At 39.7% G+C, this 19855-nt stretch overlaps 1 protein-coding gene across 1 annotated transcript; it reads left to right on the top strand.

Annotated features, from left to right (window-relative positions):
* Positions 1 to 1779: 1779 nt before the first annotated feature.
* Positions 1780 to 7133, top strand: LOC108669360 (ADP-ribosylation factor 4; the record flags this gene model as incomplete). Its single annotated transcript, XM_018156673.1, is given in 5 exon segments — positions 1780 to 1860; positions 2042 to 2223; positions 4391 to 4516; positions 4749 to 4867; positions 5772 to 7133. Coding segments are annotated over 4 exon segments (476 nt in total), but the record flags the coding sequence as incomplete, so codon positions are not given.
* Positions 7134 to 19855: the final 12722 nt, after the last annotated feature.

Here is a 19855-nt window from a genome sequence, read left to right as displayed (position 1 = left end):
CTCTTTAATGTTGCTTCCACCTGGCTTGGTCTCCCTTCCTCCTTACTAACAAATGAAAATGTGATGCGTGGCTGATGGCCGTTGCAAAGGCCTGACCCTGAAATTCTTTCTCTCAGAGTCACCACGCCCCAAATCCAAATCCAAGCCTAACCTCCAAAGTCCAAACACTTGTCAGACTTTAGAGACTAATCAGGAATAGGCCTACCTAGGTATTTAGAAACATTTTCACAAAATTATAGGTAAAAAAATTGATTCATGGCCATGGGAAATTTTCAAAAATTGCAGATGAAAGTAGAGAAGCAATTTTTCTCATTTTTCATTTTTTCTCATTTTTTCTAGGTATAGGGTAAACGCGGTATATTCCGACACATTAAGGACGCATCGAGAAATGAAAAACTATAAAAAAAACCGTATGCATTGCGTAAGTCCTGTTGCCTTCACATGACTCTCAAAACACTTCACTACGCGTCAGCAACGATGAAACGTCACAAAATGTTGCCATATTTATTAAAAAGCCTTTAGAATGGAAACCTACCAAATCCCTATATTCCGTCACTTTGTGTGGCAATATTCGACACGCGGTGAGTCGTATGGCGTCAGCGCTTCAAATTTAACTGATACGTATTGCCGACATCCACGTGTTCGAATTCCGTTTGCTGTGTGAGCTGTATTGGGATACAACACGGCTTTGAATTAGAACACTAACAAATATTGAACACTACAGTCACTACTTAATTACGTTTTAATTAACAGCTATTAGGCTTTTAATTAAGCAAATTTCAATTTTTGTGCAAAGCTTTGAACGATCTGTGTGTGTCCAATTCAAGTTGTGTAGTGGCATGCATTGTCTCTCTTTGGATCTCAATATTTTCCCACTAGATGGCCAAGACCTAGTGTTTTGGCAGTATTTTGACTCGCAAATGTATGACGTCACCATTTCAACCATCAACAAACGCATGGAACTAAAACAAAGCCTAATATAAAGGAAAAGCTGGAGAGGTGACGGAATTACCTACGATGTTGGAGTATATATTCTATGCCTGACCTCAAAGCTTTATTGATTGTGCTAGAAAGAAGAGATTCAATTTTGTTGAACAATCTGTTTCTACCTATTGATGGCTGGCGACTTGAGTGCCGTGGCAATGTCATTGGCATTGATGGTAGAGTTGGAAATCTGTGTGGAAAGCTGTAAATATCATGTCAGTTATTATTATTTAATTCCATAAATTAGAAAATTATAATTTTGTGGAATTAATTTTATACCTTATCAGCTGTTACCTGTTGATTATACTAAGGAAAAATTCAGGCCCTACCCATATATCTAGTACTTTATGATGAAATAGGTGTTGGTTTCTTTGAAGAAAAGATGGCTAGAAAAATTAAATTTTCTTCATGAAATGTTAGGTAAAAATTTGATTGTTATTGAAAATTTCTGCCCTTTAAATTCCATCCTATCAAGTTTATCCAGGTTAGTACTATTAAAACTTGTACGAGTTTTGTACTAACAACTGGAGCATGGCAAGCTTTGCCATGCTCCAGTTTAAAATCACTTTTTGCTTTCTAACTCTTTCTACCAAGAATAAAAATTATTATTTTGTTGAATATTATCCAGGTTTTTTGTATTATAACGAGTATATTTTCACAGTAGGTTTTTCTTGTGGGATTTGTGTACATTTTGTGTGTTGCATAAAATTTTAAATTTCCTAATCATAAGCATGTAACCTGCTAAATGAAGAACACATTAATGTCTTGCCTGATTTATCTTTTTTTGTCTTTCAGTTGGACTTGATGCAGCTGGTAAAACAACTATTTTGTACAAATTGAAGCTTGGTGAAATTGTTACCACTATTCCTACTATTGGTGAGTTATTCTCTCAATCAGTTTATCATTCTAACATGAAAATTTGTATAGCTTTATTCATCAGAGATTTTTCTGGTGATTGTTCTAATGTTTTATATTTTATTTATTTTTTTCATTTAAGTTGTAATAGATGGGGTAATATATATACACATGTATTACATATACATATAATTTTTTCCAGGCTTCAACGTAGAAACTGTTGAGTACAAGAACATCAGCTTCACTGTATGGGATGTTGGTGGCCAGGATAAAATCCGCCCTTTGTGGCGGCACTATTTCCAGAACACGCAGGGCCTCATATTTGTGGTGGACAGCAATGACCGAGAGAGAATCAGTGAAGCTTCTGAAGAGCTCACAAAGATGGTTTGTTTCTATCAATAATAACCAAGTTGTTGCAACATTATTGAGAAATTAATTTCTATCTTATTGTAATATGCAATAACTTTCTTCCAGAGTAGTTCAAGTATAACTTCTTTATGCATATAGGTATATAAATTTCCATTCTGTCTGTTACTTTGTTCTTCTTGTCATCATTCTAGAAAAATCTGTCAATCAGTTAACTCATTTGACATTTTGAATTGTTTTATATTAATTACACAAGGTTTCTTTTGATTATCAGAAATATATTCCTGGGTGCATATGGGTCACGGAAAACCTGGAGAGTCATGGAATTTGATTTTTCATTTTCCAGGCCTGGAAAGTCATTGGATTTCATTTCAGGTCATAGAAAGTCATGGAACAAAAGGCGTTTTTTGATTTCCCTCAATAAGGTTGATGTTGGTTATGTGGCAGGGTCTGCAATAAAAAAACAGCTTGCAGACAAGAATGCAAGTGCACTGCAAGTTCTCATGTATGTAGGATCATATCTTCTATGCAAGATCATATCTTCAGTCTTGAAATGCCTAGCACTTTACGGACCAAGCAATAAGTCCAGCAGCTATCTCAATCAATTGTCAGTTATGGAAATATCGGGTTCCAAAGGCCGGATCTTTGTGAATCAAGTCACAAAATCTACAAGAATCAGTAACAGGCCATGGGCCTATTTCTTCAGTGCCAACACTTCTATTCTATTCAAGACACAAGTGCGGGACTTCATGCAGGCTGTAGTCCAAAAGCTACTGGACAAGAGCCCTATCAGGTATGGCCTTGGTAGGAACCTGAGATGGCTGGTGCCCAAAGTCTTCATCAAGAAGGAGTGCAAGGAAGCTGACAAGACGCAGTTGAAGAACTATCTCACTTTGCTTGTTGATGCCAAGAAATTCCCTAACACAGATGTGGACAATGTTGCGTGATGAGATGTGCAACTTTAGAGATGAATCACAACATTGCAGTCAACTGAACGCACGGCTTCAAGCATTGTCAACTTCTGATCAACTGGACACTTTTTGGCATGACATTCTGTCAAAGAGCACCTACAATAAGCTCTGGAATGTAGTGCAGATCCTCATGCTCCTGTCTCATGGCCAAGCCACGGTTGAAAGAGGGTTTTCGTTCAACAAGGAAATCATTGCGCACAACATGAAAGAGTGAACGTTGGTTGTCCCGCGTGCTGTGGTTGATCATGTTGCACATGTTGGTGGCCTGGACAAGATGACCATCACAAAGAAGATGCTGCTTGCAGCTGGCAGTGCCAAAACAGCCTACAATACTTATTTTGCAGAAGAGAAAGGGCATAATGCGAAGGCCCAGAAAACCCAGAAGAGGAAGGCTCTGTTGGATGAGCTAGATGAACTGAAGAAGAAAAGGCGTATGGAGGAGGGCATCAAGGCGCTTGAGCCAGCAGCTTATGAAAATGCAGAAGCAATGGAGAGAAAGGGGGATTTGAAAATTATCGCAAAGTTCAACGCCACGAGGCAATCTTTGAAAACAAAGCTAGATATTCTTGAACTGAACATTAAAGAAAAAGTTGATAAAATAGCTGCCAGTTGAATGTTAGGGTAGTTTTATTGAAGAATGTTCTGAACTGTGTTGACATTATCGTGTACAATCTTGTGTGCATTACTCAATATTTGTTGTGATTTTACACTATTGAATTCATAATAATACCAGTGTGGGCTTGATTTACAGGTATGTGTCATTTTATTTCCTCTGCGTCTTCCTGCACTATGCATTTACACGTTTGATATTTATCAACTGTAGGAGATGATTGAATATGCACGGTTAGTCTTTCAGTCATGCTAAACCTGTCATATACGAGTCCTGGAAAATTATATTGATGGTCATGGAGAGTCATGGAATTTTTTTAAAATACCAGTACGTACCCTGATATTCCTTAAAGGCTGTGAAACGTTTTTCATTTATACATTTTTTATTCATTTTTGTATTTTTATTCATTTGCATCTCGGCTTGTAGTCAATCTTTACCTGCCTGTGCTTGCATTCACCATACTCTACCCCTCAAGGCTTAATAACGGTACATCTTGATCTATATTCCTCCATAAACCAGTAAGGGCCAATACACATTGAATTTCAAAGCCACTGAATAATCAGTAATAATGAATTAAAGTATCATCTAATTTTGTTATTGGCAGTTGCAAGAAGATGAGCTGCGCGATGCGGTTCTCTTGGTGTTTGCAAACAAGCAGGATCTGCCCAACGCCATGACGGCTGCTGAAGTCACTGATAAGCTTGGGCTCAACCAACTCAGAAACAAGAGGGTGGGTTACGTGTGACTCATTTGATCAAATTTAATCACTTACCAGGTTTAGAATGATCTTGAAAAATTGCCCAGTATTGATATCAGGTTCCGTAAAATCTCATTTTAGGTGTAGAATACCGTAATTGTAAATAATTACCTGGTGTAGGCATTGGGTTCATTTAAATCACAATTCAGAGGTAGAATAAAATAATATTTGAAAATTTTTATTCTATTTTGCCTGTGTTGTGCAGTGGTACATCCAGGCGACTTGTGCCTGTCAAGGGGATGGTCTCTACGAAGGACTGGACTGGCTCTCTAACGAGCTCTCCAAGAAGTAATTAGAGGTTTCATCACCGCCCCCATCCCAGCTGTGAGTTCATGGTTCCTGGCTCCATACACGAATTTTTTCAATGACAATTTGAGGACCAAATTGTTCATGAGAGAACGGTAATGTTTGCCCAACTCATTCACCACGGTACCCAATAAAATGATATTTACGTCACAAAAATATAATCATTGTTCATGGCTAAAATAAATCCCATTGACATTACCCTAGATAAATGATAGACTACATATGCACTGTTCGTGAACCACTGGCTATTGGCCATTTGCTTTGACATCAACCTGCACGTAATGATAAATTGATAAATATCACTATCCTTGTCACGTGGTACATCTAGAACACCCAGAGTATGACCAGTAAGTGCTACATAAATAAAGCTAGTAATTTATTGAACAGGGAACTATATTATAAATATGTGACTAATGAATGTCTTGGTTGTAATTCTGTTCAAGTTTCTCCATAATAATTGGATTTATTTTTAAACATCGATGCCTTCTCTATGCAAAGACACTTCAACAAACATCAATGAGCGATAGTTCGAGCTGCAGACCTTAGTGGCCAGGCTTTTTAGTGTGGATCATTTAACAATGTATTCTGGGTATTTTGTTTACCAAAAGCAATTGAATTGTCCAGGACCGCTAATGGTATCAACTTACATTTGTCTTTTTTTATCAAAATTCTAATATTCTGTACTATGATTTGTGCTTATTAGGCAAATCTGTCGAAATTATTCTGTTTTTAAACGTGCATATATTTTAAATGTCAGAAGAATTACGTTATGAGAAATTTAGCATAAAATATTATAAGATTACGTTATGAGAAATTTATTACCATAAAATAGCATAAAATAGCAAAATTAAATGTACAGTTCTTTCATAAATTACCTCCTTGGATAAGTGGGATAAGTGGTAATCTCTTCATAAATTTGCAGGATAACTGGTGTAAACGATCGCTAGATTCACTCGGCTAGATCATCACCCGTAGAAACTACCTGCACGTGATCTCCAGCGTCTAGTACTGCATCAGGGGGAATGAGAACGACCTTAGATCGTTATTGTATTTTTTTCATGTAATGTATTTTTTTCATCACTCTAATAGGCTAAGTTTGTAAACTTACTGAGCTGTCAGGATGATGTAAGTGAAGGCAGCCAGCTGTGCAGAAAGCCTGGTATTGTTCGAACCTTGATGTTCAACGTTCTTTGCAATCATTGAACAGCCTGGCTATCGAGAGACGTGGTATCACTTTTCACCTCTCATGATTTGCGATTGTATGTTCTATTTTTTAAGTGCACTTCACTAAAGCATTTTCCCAGTTGATATATTGCAACGGCTAGTTGATTTTCCTTAATTACACGTTTCATTGGCTTGTGAGCTACATTTTGGTTTAATGTTTTTTTTCGTGTGAATCGTGAGAGGCATTTTTTGCATTATGTGGACATTGTTAATTTTATGGTGCCGCTTCTTTCTGGTCCTTTGCTTGTGTTACTTCAGCTTTTTACTTGCGACTGTGAGATTGGAAATGGTATTTAGATGGCTTATCATATCATGATGTCCTGCTGCTTTCTAAAGCAGTTAACCCTTGATAATGTTCTTACATTCATGTTTATGTCAAACAAACCTGGAATTATTTGTGCCTTTTGCGTTCACGTGCGTGAAGTGTAATTCTGTTCAATGATGCGTGTTGAACTGCTAACTTTGACTGATAAATTGAAGTCGTATGGTGTGCATTAACCTCAAAGAGATAGAAGCATCCTTAAGATTACATTGTGCAGTATCTATACCACTCGCTCTGTTGCTAAGCAAAGTAATCCCTCTCTATAATCCTTGGCATTATTTATCAGTAAGAGTGTAATATATTCCTTCACTGCTCTTTGATTTGAGAAAATTATCAGATGACTGCCTCAACTAACTTGCCCCGACTTGTGAAAACGCCTCAGCAATAAGCTTCTTTGACATTAGTTGCTGCGAAGATTGTTAGATTTAAATTTTACGTAATGTAGCACTTCAAGCAGCCTGGTCCTGTAGCATTGAAGTATTTTCAGTTTAAAACAAATTTTGCTGTTTATTTTCTTTTTTGGGGCAAGTTTTTGTTGCGATATTTCTATTGCTTTTATTGTAGAAGGCAGCGTAGATTTAGTTCAATTTTGCTCTGTGTGTTGGATACTTTAATATTATATTTGGCAAGAGTAACTTCTAAAAATATTTTCTTGCGTCTTGCATCATTCCATGGTAACGTGAAAGTATAGAGAACTCCGAGCTAGGCTTCGTAGTTATCTTATTAAATTGATTTTCAGATTGTGTTTGAACCCTCCTTTAATTTAACCCGATTTGACCAATTGTTACCTACCTTATGGATCATGTCACTAGTGATCATTTCGCTCACAAGCCTTGCAGGGTTTTGGGCAACGGCTCGATAACCTTGACTCAAGGAATTTATCAAAAAGAAACATTTCACGGTAATCTATTTGTGCTAGTTTTTTTATGACGTGTATGAAATATTATCATGAGACTCGAGAGAAATTCCGCCCATTTTATGGGCTTCACTGACCTCTATGATTATTATCTACCTATGTCGGCATTGAAGAATTGGCCATAGTGGTCTGTCGCCGATTCTTGTATTGTTCGTGATTTGTGAGAGGCAAGTAAATATTCATTTTGAAAATATTTAAAGGAAAAATTAGAAACGTATTTCTATTGCAAACAGAAGATGTGTAAATTCGACCGCAATATCAATGTTCGCTTTAACTTAATTTCAGCTTAGCCATCGGAAGAAGGAATAAAATGCTTATTTTATTTTATTTTTTGCTCATAGAATAGAATAGAATAGAAGTGTCGGCATTGAAGAAATAGGCCCATGGCCTGTTGCCGATTCTTGAACTTTTCGTGACTTGATTCACAAGGGATCCGGCCTTTGGAACCCGATCTTTCCATAGCTGACGATTGATTGAGATAGCTGCTGGACTTATTGCCTGGTCCGTAATTTGCTAGGCATTTTAAGACTGAACATATGCTCCTGCATAGCTTCGTCTAGTCTGTTTTTGAAGATGTTCATACTCGGAGCTTCAACGATGCTATCAGGGAGGCTGTTCCACATGTCGGTGACTCGAAGCGAGAAGAAATGTTGTCGCATGGATGTGTTCCAACGCTGTTTTTTTAGTTTATAGCCGTGGCCCCTGGTGTTGGTTCTTGTTTCAACGCTGTTTTTTTAGTTTATAGCCGTGGCCCCTGGTGTTGGTTCTTGTTTATTTATTGCGTATTTTATTTTATTTTTTGCTCATTGATTTGAAGTACGGATATCACCTGGCCCCAAATCACTTTATATATTCTAGTATATAATTAACCATGACGGACTATCGCCCAGCTACAGTGCAGTGCCTTTATATGTTCACCTACAGAACAGCATGTCCAAGAACGGGTCTGCTTCCAACAATCAGTCTGACTTATAATTGGCAAAGTCTACAGTTCGTGTTACTTCACCTAGTACAAGTTAACTGATTTCAAGTGGCATAAAAGCCACTGGAACCAAGGGAATGAGACATAAGTTGGGAGCGTCGTGCTCGATAGCAGCACTTCCGCATTCCGGAAGGATTTCTTCCCCTCAGTCAACCCTGACATCCGGTTGCTAATTGAGCAACGGAACGGCATCAGGGCACGCAACCTTAACGATCCCAGGCTTCCAGATCTCAACTTGGAAATATCTATTTCTATATTGGCCCACGATAGGGATACCTGGCGGACACACCTAGCGTCGTGCAACAGACGCACCCACCAGTCGAAGCACTGGAACCTCCTCCGCTCCATGGCCAGAAAGCGCTAACGCTCGCTCCCCAATCAACCAATCCAATTTGGTCACACCTCTCTCTCCTCCCAGCGCAAGATATCCACCGCCTTTTGAAAACTCTTCACTTCCATCGTTTCCTCACACTCAAAGCCCCTCCACCCGCCGCCTAATGCCTCGGATCTGGGCAGAACATCCCCTCGACAGGGACTTCTCCCCCTTCACCACTAACATGGTGAAACGCGCCATCGGAGCTGCCAGTAACTCATCCGCCGGGGCCCAGAGGGCCTCACGGTCCTCCACCTCAAGGACCTTGGCCCCTGTGGCCTCCAAATCCTTACTCGCCTCTTTAACATCTGTTTCCACGGCTTCTATTCCAGCTTTCTGGAAAAATTCAATTATCCCTACCAAGGTTCGTCCTACCGCCCAATCTACGTCCTCTGCCCAGCAGTCAAGATTCTGGAACGACTCCTACTTCCGCACATCTCGGCTTCCCTTACCACCGTCTCCTCGCCACACGGCTTCAAACCAGGGACATTCTACTGTCACCGCCCTCCTCCCGCTCGCGCACCAGATTGCGACGGGCTTTAACTCACGGTGGCCCCCAGCCCGCACAGTGGCAGCATCGGTCAACCTATCGAAGGTTTTCAATAGTGCCGACCACCCTCTCCTTCTTCGTATGATCGTGGCCTCGGATCTACACCACAACCTGCTCCGCTATCTGTACTGCTACCTCTCAGAACGCAATCTCCCATAAGAACAATTCACTCAGGAGTTCTCCCCCCGCGGCCCGCCCTATTCAACCACTTCATCTCTGACATCCCAGTACCTATCTCCAACATTGCCTCATGCTCGGATGACCTCACACGATCTTCGTGTCTTACCGAGGCTCGATGCTGCAGTGGCCGACCTAGCTAGGCTTCTGCGGGGCCTCTCCGACTGGTCTGCTTCCAAGAAACTGACCGTGACACAGAGCAAATCATCTGTCACATTCTTCTCCCCGGACACCTGGCTTGCGCATAATTCCTCGCCAGTGCCCTCCAGCAAACCCACACTTCATTGCACTCTGTATCTGCTTCCCTCGGGGTTCGTCCCATGTAAGCCTCCCTTACGTCGAAGTTCGGCCACCTTGTTGAGCCCTTCCTGACGAACGGAATTTTACCTGCCGGCGCCTGTGAAAAGGCTAAGCGCTCCCTGCACAGGAAGATCCCCTCATGCATCGCGGCACTAACCGAGAACAACACCGTTCTCGTGATCCCACCCACACCGATCGCGCCGGAAGAAGCCTAGCTCCCTCGCCCCTATCGATCAGCGCTATCCCAGCTCCGTTCGGGCTACTGCAGCTCCCTGGCGCCCTACACCTGCAGGGTCCCCTCAGTGCCTCCTGCCCCTTGAGCGGGGTCCCCTCCTGTCCGTCCAGTATTCTGTTCAGCTGCCCCTCCTTCCCCACGACCTTCAGTGTCTCTCCCTCACTGTATGACAGTCCCGTGGAAACGGCAGCGTTCCTGGCTACCCTCCCTGCCTTTGCCCATCTCCCTCCACTTTCGGTGTCCTGCCCCGGCCACCACTCGTGCGAGCGTGACGTTGGCGCCAACAACATAGCAGGCACGCGCTCCGTGACATGATTTGAAGGTAGACTCTATTGAGATTACATTGCGTCAGAAAAAATATCATAACTTTATTTGAACGTCAAAAAACAGATACGGTCGTGGGAACTTTGCACTCCTAGTTAGAGCCACTTGATGTAGAGTGTATAGCTGACATCTAAATTTATTTACACACCATTTGCAAGATTTTATGATAATCTTTAGGTTAAATTGAAAAGTGTGTATCTCACAACTTGAAATAATCGGACAAAAAATTTGATCCTCCACTTGAAACGGACCTTCTGTTCGTCTTGTAATAATCATCATGGCAAATTCAGCGCTAATCAGCAATGAAATCTTAATCAATGATACAACAATGGTTGAAACTATATGCTGTATTATGATATCAAAGACACATGTGATTAATGCTGAAGTCTTATCACTATGCGAATCCCGGACTTGAACGATTTTCCGAAGTACCGACTACCGAGCCGATCTTTTATTGACGCTTTGATCGGTTTGATGTGCGTCGCTTCGGCTAAGCGGCTTCATATTCGTCAGTGACTGTGACGCGACTGGTACCTGTGTCTTGTGACGTGTGTCGTGTGCTACTTGTAGTTGTATAGTCTGCACTCTATAGTAAGTCTACACTAACTTCTAAGCTAAGGTCTGTCACCGTCTGAGACTGAGTGTTGTTACTTGTTACACTTCCAAGTTCTACCGTCCTACAAGTCTACAACGAGCTTATGATGACTGATGAGGAAGTGCAGACTACACTCAGTACACTGTATGTTAATGTAACTGTACACAAGCACAGCAAAGAAGAAATGTACCTACATGTCTTCTTGGAAGTTTGATCTATGATTGACAAAAATGTTGGTTTCAATTCAAGTTCTTGAGAATCCTGACCTGTTGCTGACCTCGTGTGACCTGGAATCCTGGATCTTAACTGGATAACTGCAACTGCCAAATTCAAACAGGTTGTGAGCTTTCTGGCTTCTGCTTCTCAGCTCACTTTGTTTTGAGCTAATAGATAAACCTAACATGAAAGTCCGAGGCTGAAACTTGCCTACAATTTTTTTTGTGCATAAAATTATGATCATGGGATTTCATGTTAGGGACATTTTTTATTATAAAAAATGTCCCTAATTTTTTTTTATTATAAAAAATGTCCCTAACATGAAATCCCATGATCATAATTTAAGTGTGGAATCATAGTGGCAAACCAGAGCTTTTTTAGAATCAGTTCATTTTTAATTTCCTCATTTACACAAGATTTGAACCAATTTCTTAAGTATGATAATGCTGGTATCCCACTATGCAGAGGGTAGATGCACTCCGATGCAGCGTTGCCAATATATGGATTTTTAAGCCCAAAGCGTCGCCGGCCATTTTAAAGATGCGTTGCCAGGTAATTTTTAATGAAAAGTCATTTACGCTGAGTAATGACAAACTATTTACAAGCCACAAACTTATTACAAGGTTGCATGCACGTGTTACCCCAAATAACTAATTTTACCCTAAAAACAGTCCGATTGTACAGCAAGTGTCAACTGAACATGGAATAAAGCAGTCTGACCGCTCTAATGTGACCGAAACTACGCAATCAAAAAAACGTTGTTTACATTTTTTGTGGGAACTCATCGCAACTGATTTCCGGACAAGCTTTGCTGCATCGTAATCCATCCAACGTACCAGAAACCTTACTTTTTTTCTAAATAGTTGGCTGAAGACTGAGAAATATATTAAATGCAAGAATTTCAATCTAAATGTGTCGGCAAGATCTTCTGAAGGCGAAAATTTTGCCGATAATGCGTCGCCGTAGGTCTTTAGATCTTTGTTCACTCTCTGCACAGTGGTGCAGAGCCACTATGCAGAGAGTGATAAAGATTTGAAAGATATTCGGAGACGAATTAGCAGACAAATTTACTTCTTTGAAGATCTTGCCGACGCCATTTACTAATCTTCCCGAAGCTTCGGCGATGCAGTCAACCTTCCAGAAGCTTCGGCTATGCTGCCAACGATGCTTTCTGTGAGGCGACGTTTTCCGCAAAAGCAGAATGGAAGAAAAACGAAAGATACATTGACTGCTGTAGTTCCTGGGGAGTGGGGGATATACTCTTTGAACTTTTAGCAGCTTCATTGTTGAAAAATTACTCGGCGACGCATCGTGAAGGCTTCTGGCGGCGATGGCGAGAACTATCGAGTAATGCCGGCAACGTTGTTGGCTGGAAACTCGTATCTTGGCGACGTTGCTTGCACACTCTGCATAGTGGGTGCAGAGCATAGTGACAAAACAGAGAGTTTTTTAGACTCTCCTTCAAGTGCATTTTTGAGTCCTATAAGTAGACCAATAAAGTATCATGGATACCAGCATTATTATACGGTACTTAAGAAATTGGTTTAAATCTTGAGTTAAGGAGGAAATTAAAAATGAACTGATTCCAAAAAAACTCTGGTTTGCCACTATGATGCAGAGGGTGGATGCAGCGTCGCCAATATATGGATTTTTAAGCCCAAAGCGTCGCCGGCCATTTTAAAGATGCGTCGCCGGGTAATTTTTAATGANTAACAAATTTTCTGAAACTGTGACTGAATGCGATAGTAAGAAAATTATTTATTGCACATTGCCCTATTTTGGTAGTGCATCTGAAACTATGTCCAAAGAATTAAAAATGCTGTGTTTGAAATATTAATAAAGAAAATACCCCAAACAACTAATTTTACTCTAAAAACAGTCCGATTGTACAGCAAGTGTCAACTGAACATGTAATAAAGCAGTCTGACTGCTCTAATGTGACCGAAACTACGCAATCAAAAAAACATTGTTAACATTTTTTGCGGGAACTCATCGCAACTGATTTCCGGACAAGCTTCGCTGCATCGTAATCCATCCAACGTACCGGAAACCTTACTTTTTTTCTAAATAGTTGGCCGAAGACTGAGAAATATATTAAATGCAAGAATTTCAATCTAAATGTATTGGCAAGATCTTCTGAAGGCAAAAATTTGGCTACTGAAGCGTCGCCAAAGATCTTGCAATATTCATCCACTCTCTGCACAGTGGCTGGTATCCAGGATACTTTACTGGTCTACCTATAGGACTCAAAAATGAACTTGAGGGAGAGTCTAAAAAACTCTCTGCTTTGCCACTATGTGTGGAATTCCAGAGGGGTAATATATTAACTGGTAAACATAGCAAATCGGAAAGCAGGACCCAAAAATCTGGAACGTCCAGCACACTTCCACTTTCAGTCCATCATCATCACTGATGAGTCTCTGCAAGATGCCACAGCTGTTTGACTGTTTCATTGAAAAAAACAGCACTTGCATCATTACAGCAGGCATGGAATATATCTACTTGGTGAGCCGCGACTGGATTTTCGGAGCCGTGAGTTAGCCCATTTGCGAACCATGAAAACATACTTCTCGCATGTGAGTCCCTAATTGCAGCCGTTGAATTATGTTTGCCAAAAATGTCAAATTTTTCAATAATCTAAATTAACAGGAACGCGATATTGTTCATGTTGCTCTGCGTTACCTGTAGGCTGCAGCGTACTAAGAATACCATGTCTTTGGAAAAGTCATTTGCCTATATGACATAATTAACAAAATTAATGCAACGAAAGTTACAAACATTGAGATTTAAGTCAAGTTAAGGCCAGCAAAGCACCATATTTAGGCATATAAGCTTAAAAATATTAGTAACAATAGCGAGAAAACCCAGGGAGTGCATATAATCCCTTAGATGCTGTGAAAGAAAACTGCACCTTCTTGGGGTCAAACAGCAGAACTGGGATTATATGGGATAACACTTGCAACATGCAACTATTATGTCGGGACTAAACTGTCAAAATGAGAAAACATCGTAGAACAGTCGTACGCCGGCAAAGGATTAAAACTTAATAGCTTCAACAAAATGACCTCAAATGATTTATTTGCGGATAAATTTTTTCATTAATTCTAGCTCCGAGAAATCTGTAACATATAACGCCATTGGAGAATCATTGTCATCCTCGTTCATGGATTAAAAATTCTTACATGGAAAAGAAAATTAAGTATGCCACGAACTTTACTTGAAATCAAGCTGTACTTGAACGCTTTACTTGAAATCATCAGCACTCGACAGAAATTCGTACTTGACTGGCTCGTTTTTGAGCCGGCGTAAAACCTTGCTCACTTCTGAGAACTGAGATTTGTTTTTGGTGTCCGTATGAATTGAGCGGGGGCTTGGAGGAATTCCAAGAAGATAATTTCCTTCCAGTAGTAAAGTGGCGACCGTCTCCATGGTTGCAGGACACCTATATGGCGCAGGATAGCACCAATCAATTATACTTCTTGCCTCCAACGTCTCATTTGACATGTTACCTCCCTTCTGCTGGGTGTCCACAACAGAGTAGAACGATTCAACCACGGCTTCACACCCACCCATGGACACAGCCACATCCAGAGCAGTACAGAGTTCCTGCCCAACCTTCTCAAACACTTGCAAAACACTTTTAGTTAGTTTCAGTGCAAATGATTTATAGAGCATTTATTTACTTAGTAAACGTAAATCCTCAGCATGTAAAACGGCTGAGGAGTTACGTGTTACGGAGGAGGAGTTACGTGTAAATTAAACAGTGTTGCGCATTTCTATACTGTGCAAATAACATTCTACACGAACATATATTGTTGATGTATTGGATTTGGCAGAAGTTAGCAACAATGATTTCCCACATTTGATACATGCTTTGCGCATCAATCATCCCCAGCGACTGAGTGTGCACTACGTACTGAAATAAATTATGCAGCAAATCTTAAAGTTGTACTGTTGTCGAGTACCATTGTAAATCAGTGTTTGAGTAGGGCGTATATTCAATGTAAGATGTAATAAAGCGGCCAGCTTTGAATTTTACTTCAAGCCAACTTGTGGCCAGAACAGAACTCGCTATCACTAGCATTAGAAAAATGTTTTATGAAACTATTTGCTTTTAGAGCATATGTTTTTTGAATTAGCCTGCGCTGATGGTTACAGTTCAGAGTAGTACCATGATTGGCGCAGAGAGGTGCTGGTTCGCAGCTCTGTGCACCAGTTTCTGGTCAGAATCGGCAAGGAGGCCGGGCGCACAGCAGAATTGTAGCAGTGAGTTGCGAGTTCGAGACCGCAAAATACTGTGAATGTTCTGCGATGTTAAGAATTGGTGACAGGCCTACGGCCTTCTAAACGCTGAAACTGCTATTATTATTATTTAAAAAACAAGATTCCAAGATCATAAGACGCAAATTCAGGTCATTCCTTTAAGTCACCGAGGCTTGTTTAATCTAAAGCTTCAAATTCAGAGAAAATATGTGACCATAAACAGAACGCAGCATCAATTGTTCGCCTTTTCACATTGATAGTATCTTCTTCACTTTAATCAAATCAAATCTGAGGCTGATTGAATAAAAACAAATTAAAACTGAAATACTAATATTACAGGAGGAGTCATTTTAGATGCAAATAGAAATGAGCATGACAAATGAAAATTTGCCTATTTGTCACACTTGAACAAATAAGTAAGCAATGAAAGTCACCTAGAACCTTAAAATTTGGTAACTGAATACAATTTTTTCTCTCAGCCTGGAACGATACCTTTTTATCCACGTAGAAAGATTTTAAAAATGCGGCTTCATCGAAGGAGCTTGAAAATGAATTGCCGTTTGAAAAAGAGAACTCGTACTTCTCCTCTTCGGCCACCCAACGCGACATCTTCACCAGCTGTGAGGAGACTTCTGGGAGCTCCGGAAACCAGGTCTTGAGGGAGAACCCCGACTTACCCCATACACAATCGTGTATGAAAGTACAAAACTTGAAGTACGTTTCATTCGAAAATTGAGGATCGAAGTCGAGATCTTCTTCAGACTGCCTTTTCTTCACCTGAAATTACGTAATTATTGGTAGCTCAGAACAATTTACATATTCAGTCCTAATCAAAATGCTGTATACAAGAGCATGAAGATAAAACTGCAAAAAAAAATTAGACGAAAGAGGCTCATAGCCCTTTGAGCTATTTTGTTGGTTTATTACAGTATAATGGGATTTTTTGTAAGAGGTTGAGCTGCATCCAAGCATTAAAACATAAATTGTAGGCCTATAATGTCGCTGAAATCGGTATGTATACAAGATTATTGTATCACCAAATCAGTTTACAATTACATTTTTGCAAACAAAAGAATTTTTGTCGAGTAATCTGATTAAAAAATAGTAAAAATATTCTTGTTTTTAACAATTTAAACTTATTTCAATGAAATGTGACACAAAAAGTCAAGACTCAAGCATTACGTACGTGGGGGAGTGAACATACGAAGTTGAAAAAAGTATGAAAAGCTGTCACGCCTCCAAGCTTGAAATTATTGCCTTGGTCAAGCTTTTGCCGCCCATCAGGCACAGATCGACTACCCGTCAAACACTGCAACACTCGCCGCGGATTGAGGCATTCATCTAGAAAGTGAGCTAAAGGGCTTGAGCAATCCTGATACCTGGATAAAAATTTGAAAAAAAGAATAATCTTCTAAAAAAACCTACTTGCACCAATCCATATACTTAGGTATTAAAAGATTGCATCTTATGTAAATACAGAGAAAAGGGCCACTAATATTTGTAAAATATTATTGAGCTCCTCTAATGTATTAAATAATGTCAATTGTATATTTGTGTCAAAATGTCACCGAGGTACATTATTCTTCAAGTAAATTGCAACACAATCGATTGATGAAGACAATTCAAGCTACGTTGATGAGATAACCTTGTTATGTAAAGGATTAAGGGAGCCTCAATGATGGTAGAAATAGAACTCACCGTTTTTGTAGAGCTGATTTTAAATTTTTACCAAGGTCTGCCATGTCACGAAGGTACTCTTCAGGCTCATAAAGCACCCACTCAACGCCATCCGACTTGCCGCGGCCGGGACTAGGCCGTGTGAGCCAGCTGTCCAGAAGCTCAAGATCAAAAAACTTTCGTTTGCCAAGTTCTTCTGCATGCTTTCGGGTGTGCGGAAACAAGTGACTGGGAAGGCGGGAGAGATCATCTAACTTGTGTAGCTGTTTGAGTTCGGCACTAATTCGGTCCAACCGTTCCAAGGTGTCTCGAATCCATGAAATAGAATTCTAGATGTACTGTTTGACGTGTTGGCAACGTTCCAATAGGTCTTTAATGGGCGTGAATATGTCCAACATCAGGACTAGTTCCACTGCAAAATCTTGACCACGAACTTTGAATTTGACAGCGTCTACAGGGCTTGCTGTCTCGCGGTTCTGGATGAATGCTCGAACAAGAGACTTGTAGCTCTTGTAGAGCAAATCAAGTACCGCGATTGAAGAGCTGAAAAACCTAAAATGGCCAGGAGTCAGTAAAGACCAATATTTAGTTCTGTATACTAAGATATTAAAAACATTATTTGTAGATATTGTGAGTTTTTCCTTACAAAATCTTTACCTATTGAATAAATTAAACTTTATCAACAATTTATTATTACGTATGGTCAGTTAATGTATCGAAATTTATCAAAGTAATTTGTAATTGATGTACCTGACTTTACTGGTGGCAGTTCCAAAGTAATATCCCTGACAATTCCATAGTAATATCCTTAACGAGACAACAATTATACAGTAATTTCTTACCTTGTGGTTATTAGGCGAGTAGCCAAAGTGGCCTTCGAGTCCCCACTTATCGTACTTGCTTTGTATTTGGAGTAGCCACGTCCTGCAGCAAACATATCGGCAAACGAATTAGCACGATCCAAGAAACATTTAAAGAACTGTGAAGAGGAGGACTTGTCTCTGACTTCCTTGGCTGCAAGGTCTACAAAATGGGCCGAGTCCCAGAACACAGGCACTGCTAGATCGACGTCGCTTTTTTCAAATCCGCATCGCTGCTGCAGTGTTGCTCTGAATCCACGGGCTTGATATTGGCCGTCGGAGTGGTTTGCTGGTAAAAAATTCATCAGGAAAGAAGTAGAGCATAAAAAAATTAGCATGTCAACAACACCTTTAGATATTTCAACCTAAAAAACTTATGCAATTTGAGAAGACTATTTTCTAAATGGAGAATATTTTCAGTGTGGAAGGACAAGCATCTTGGATTTCATGATTTCATAATAATAAAAATAATTTATTTGAGAATAAATTTAGATTCAGTATGCAAAAAAGCTATTGCGGTATTATGCAAAAAAGGCTGAAAGGAGGGAACACAAAATTATAAAAAGCTTGAAATCTATGCAATTCGGTAACCATTATTTAAACTTACTAAGCTACACTATATAAATACCAAAATAAGATAACAATACAAGAAAGTAAATGCATGCAAAGCATTGCTATATATGGGCTACTTGAGGCAAATTCAATGAGTAACAGTAGAGTTGACACTACACTTACTAGAGCAGACCATTAATCAACCTTCGCGTTCTATAAGTTTTGTTACTAAATAACAAATGAAGAAACTTTGAGTCGTCGGCGCTTACTGACTTGAATGGAACTTCTAACTTGAACATGACAGCAACTTTATCTCAGTGTGAATAATTAGAAAAAGTATTCGTACAATGGTAACAATATTTTTTCTCATGCACGACTTATACTGGTAAAGCAAAGCACTAATGGTTAAGGAGAAGAGAGGAAGTCACCGGAAAACAGGTACTAGTAACGTTCATTGTATCGCTTACTTTGGTAGGTATTGAGATGTGGGCATTAATTTTTGTCAAAGTTTGGAAATCTTGACCAAAAAATGGCAAAACATGAAGAAATTAAATTCATAACTAAGTTAAGTTAACAATACTAATATATGAGCTTTAGAGATTAATAAAAATTATTATCTAGAACCCTGAAACTAAGAAAAATCTTAGAGGCAACATTGGTTTCCAATTACAAGCAAAAGTGTTTCCAATAGCGTACAAAATTGAACGGTATTACCAGTATGAGATGAGAGGGATTCTTCTGATACAAGACAAAACTCTTTTATTGTGTTAATGACTTGGTTTGCGAGTTCCTGAGCAGTTCCTCCCGCAACTTCATCAGCAATTGACTGATCCTCAGTATGACAAGAGTAAACCTTAGGAGCCCCAATGGGCACAGCCTTCTTCACGCCATTGAGGTTTATGATCAACATAATGGCATGATTAGTTTCTCTCATGGGCGTACTCTTGTCGCACGCACTAGCAAAATGGGGGGGGGGAATCCAGTACTCGCTAGAGGAGTTATCAGGTATGCATGCATGCCAAGTCGACATTGGCCAAGTAAAGCTTCACAAAGAGGCTTCGATTGTTTGCTGCAAATGTTGAGATTTTTTCAAAAATCAATATATTTCACTACACCAAACTATTTTACACCATTCTTTATTGAATAAAATACATTTCTTCGATAAAAGTTTTCAAGATTGAAATTGTTTACTATACGTAGTGTTTAAAATATCATTTTAAAAATCGCTACTTCGCTATTATTAGAGTTGACAGCGAAAGACCGCATTGTAAATGCTACATGACATCCAAAGCAGAAAAAATATAGCTTACCGTGAATGCTGCAGAGTGCCCACATCTACACCAAGACCTGCTAAGAGTGCTATGATATTTTTGTAGTTTACTCCTGCGGACTTCATCTTTATGCAGGCCAAAGCAGCAGACACATGAGAGACAGCCACTT

Source organism: Hyalella azteca, unplaced genomic scaffold (assembly GCF_000764305.2).
Source record: "Hyalella azteca isolate HAZT.00-mixed unplaced genomic scaffold, Hazt_2.0.2 contig10843, whole genome shotgun sequence".
In the NCBI taxonomy this organism is placed as follows: Eukaryota; Metazoa; Arthropoda; class Malacostraca; order Amphipoda; family Hyalellidae; genus Hyalella; species Hyalella azteca.
Note: the sequence above shows the minus strand (reverse complement) of the source record. Positions and strands in the feature narration are given on the sequence as shown.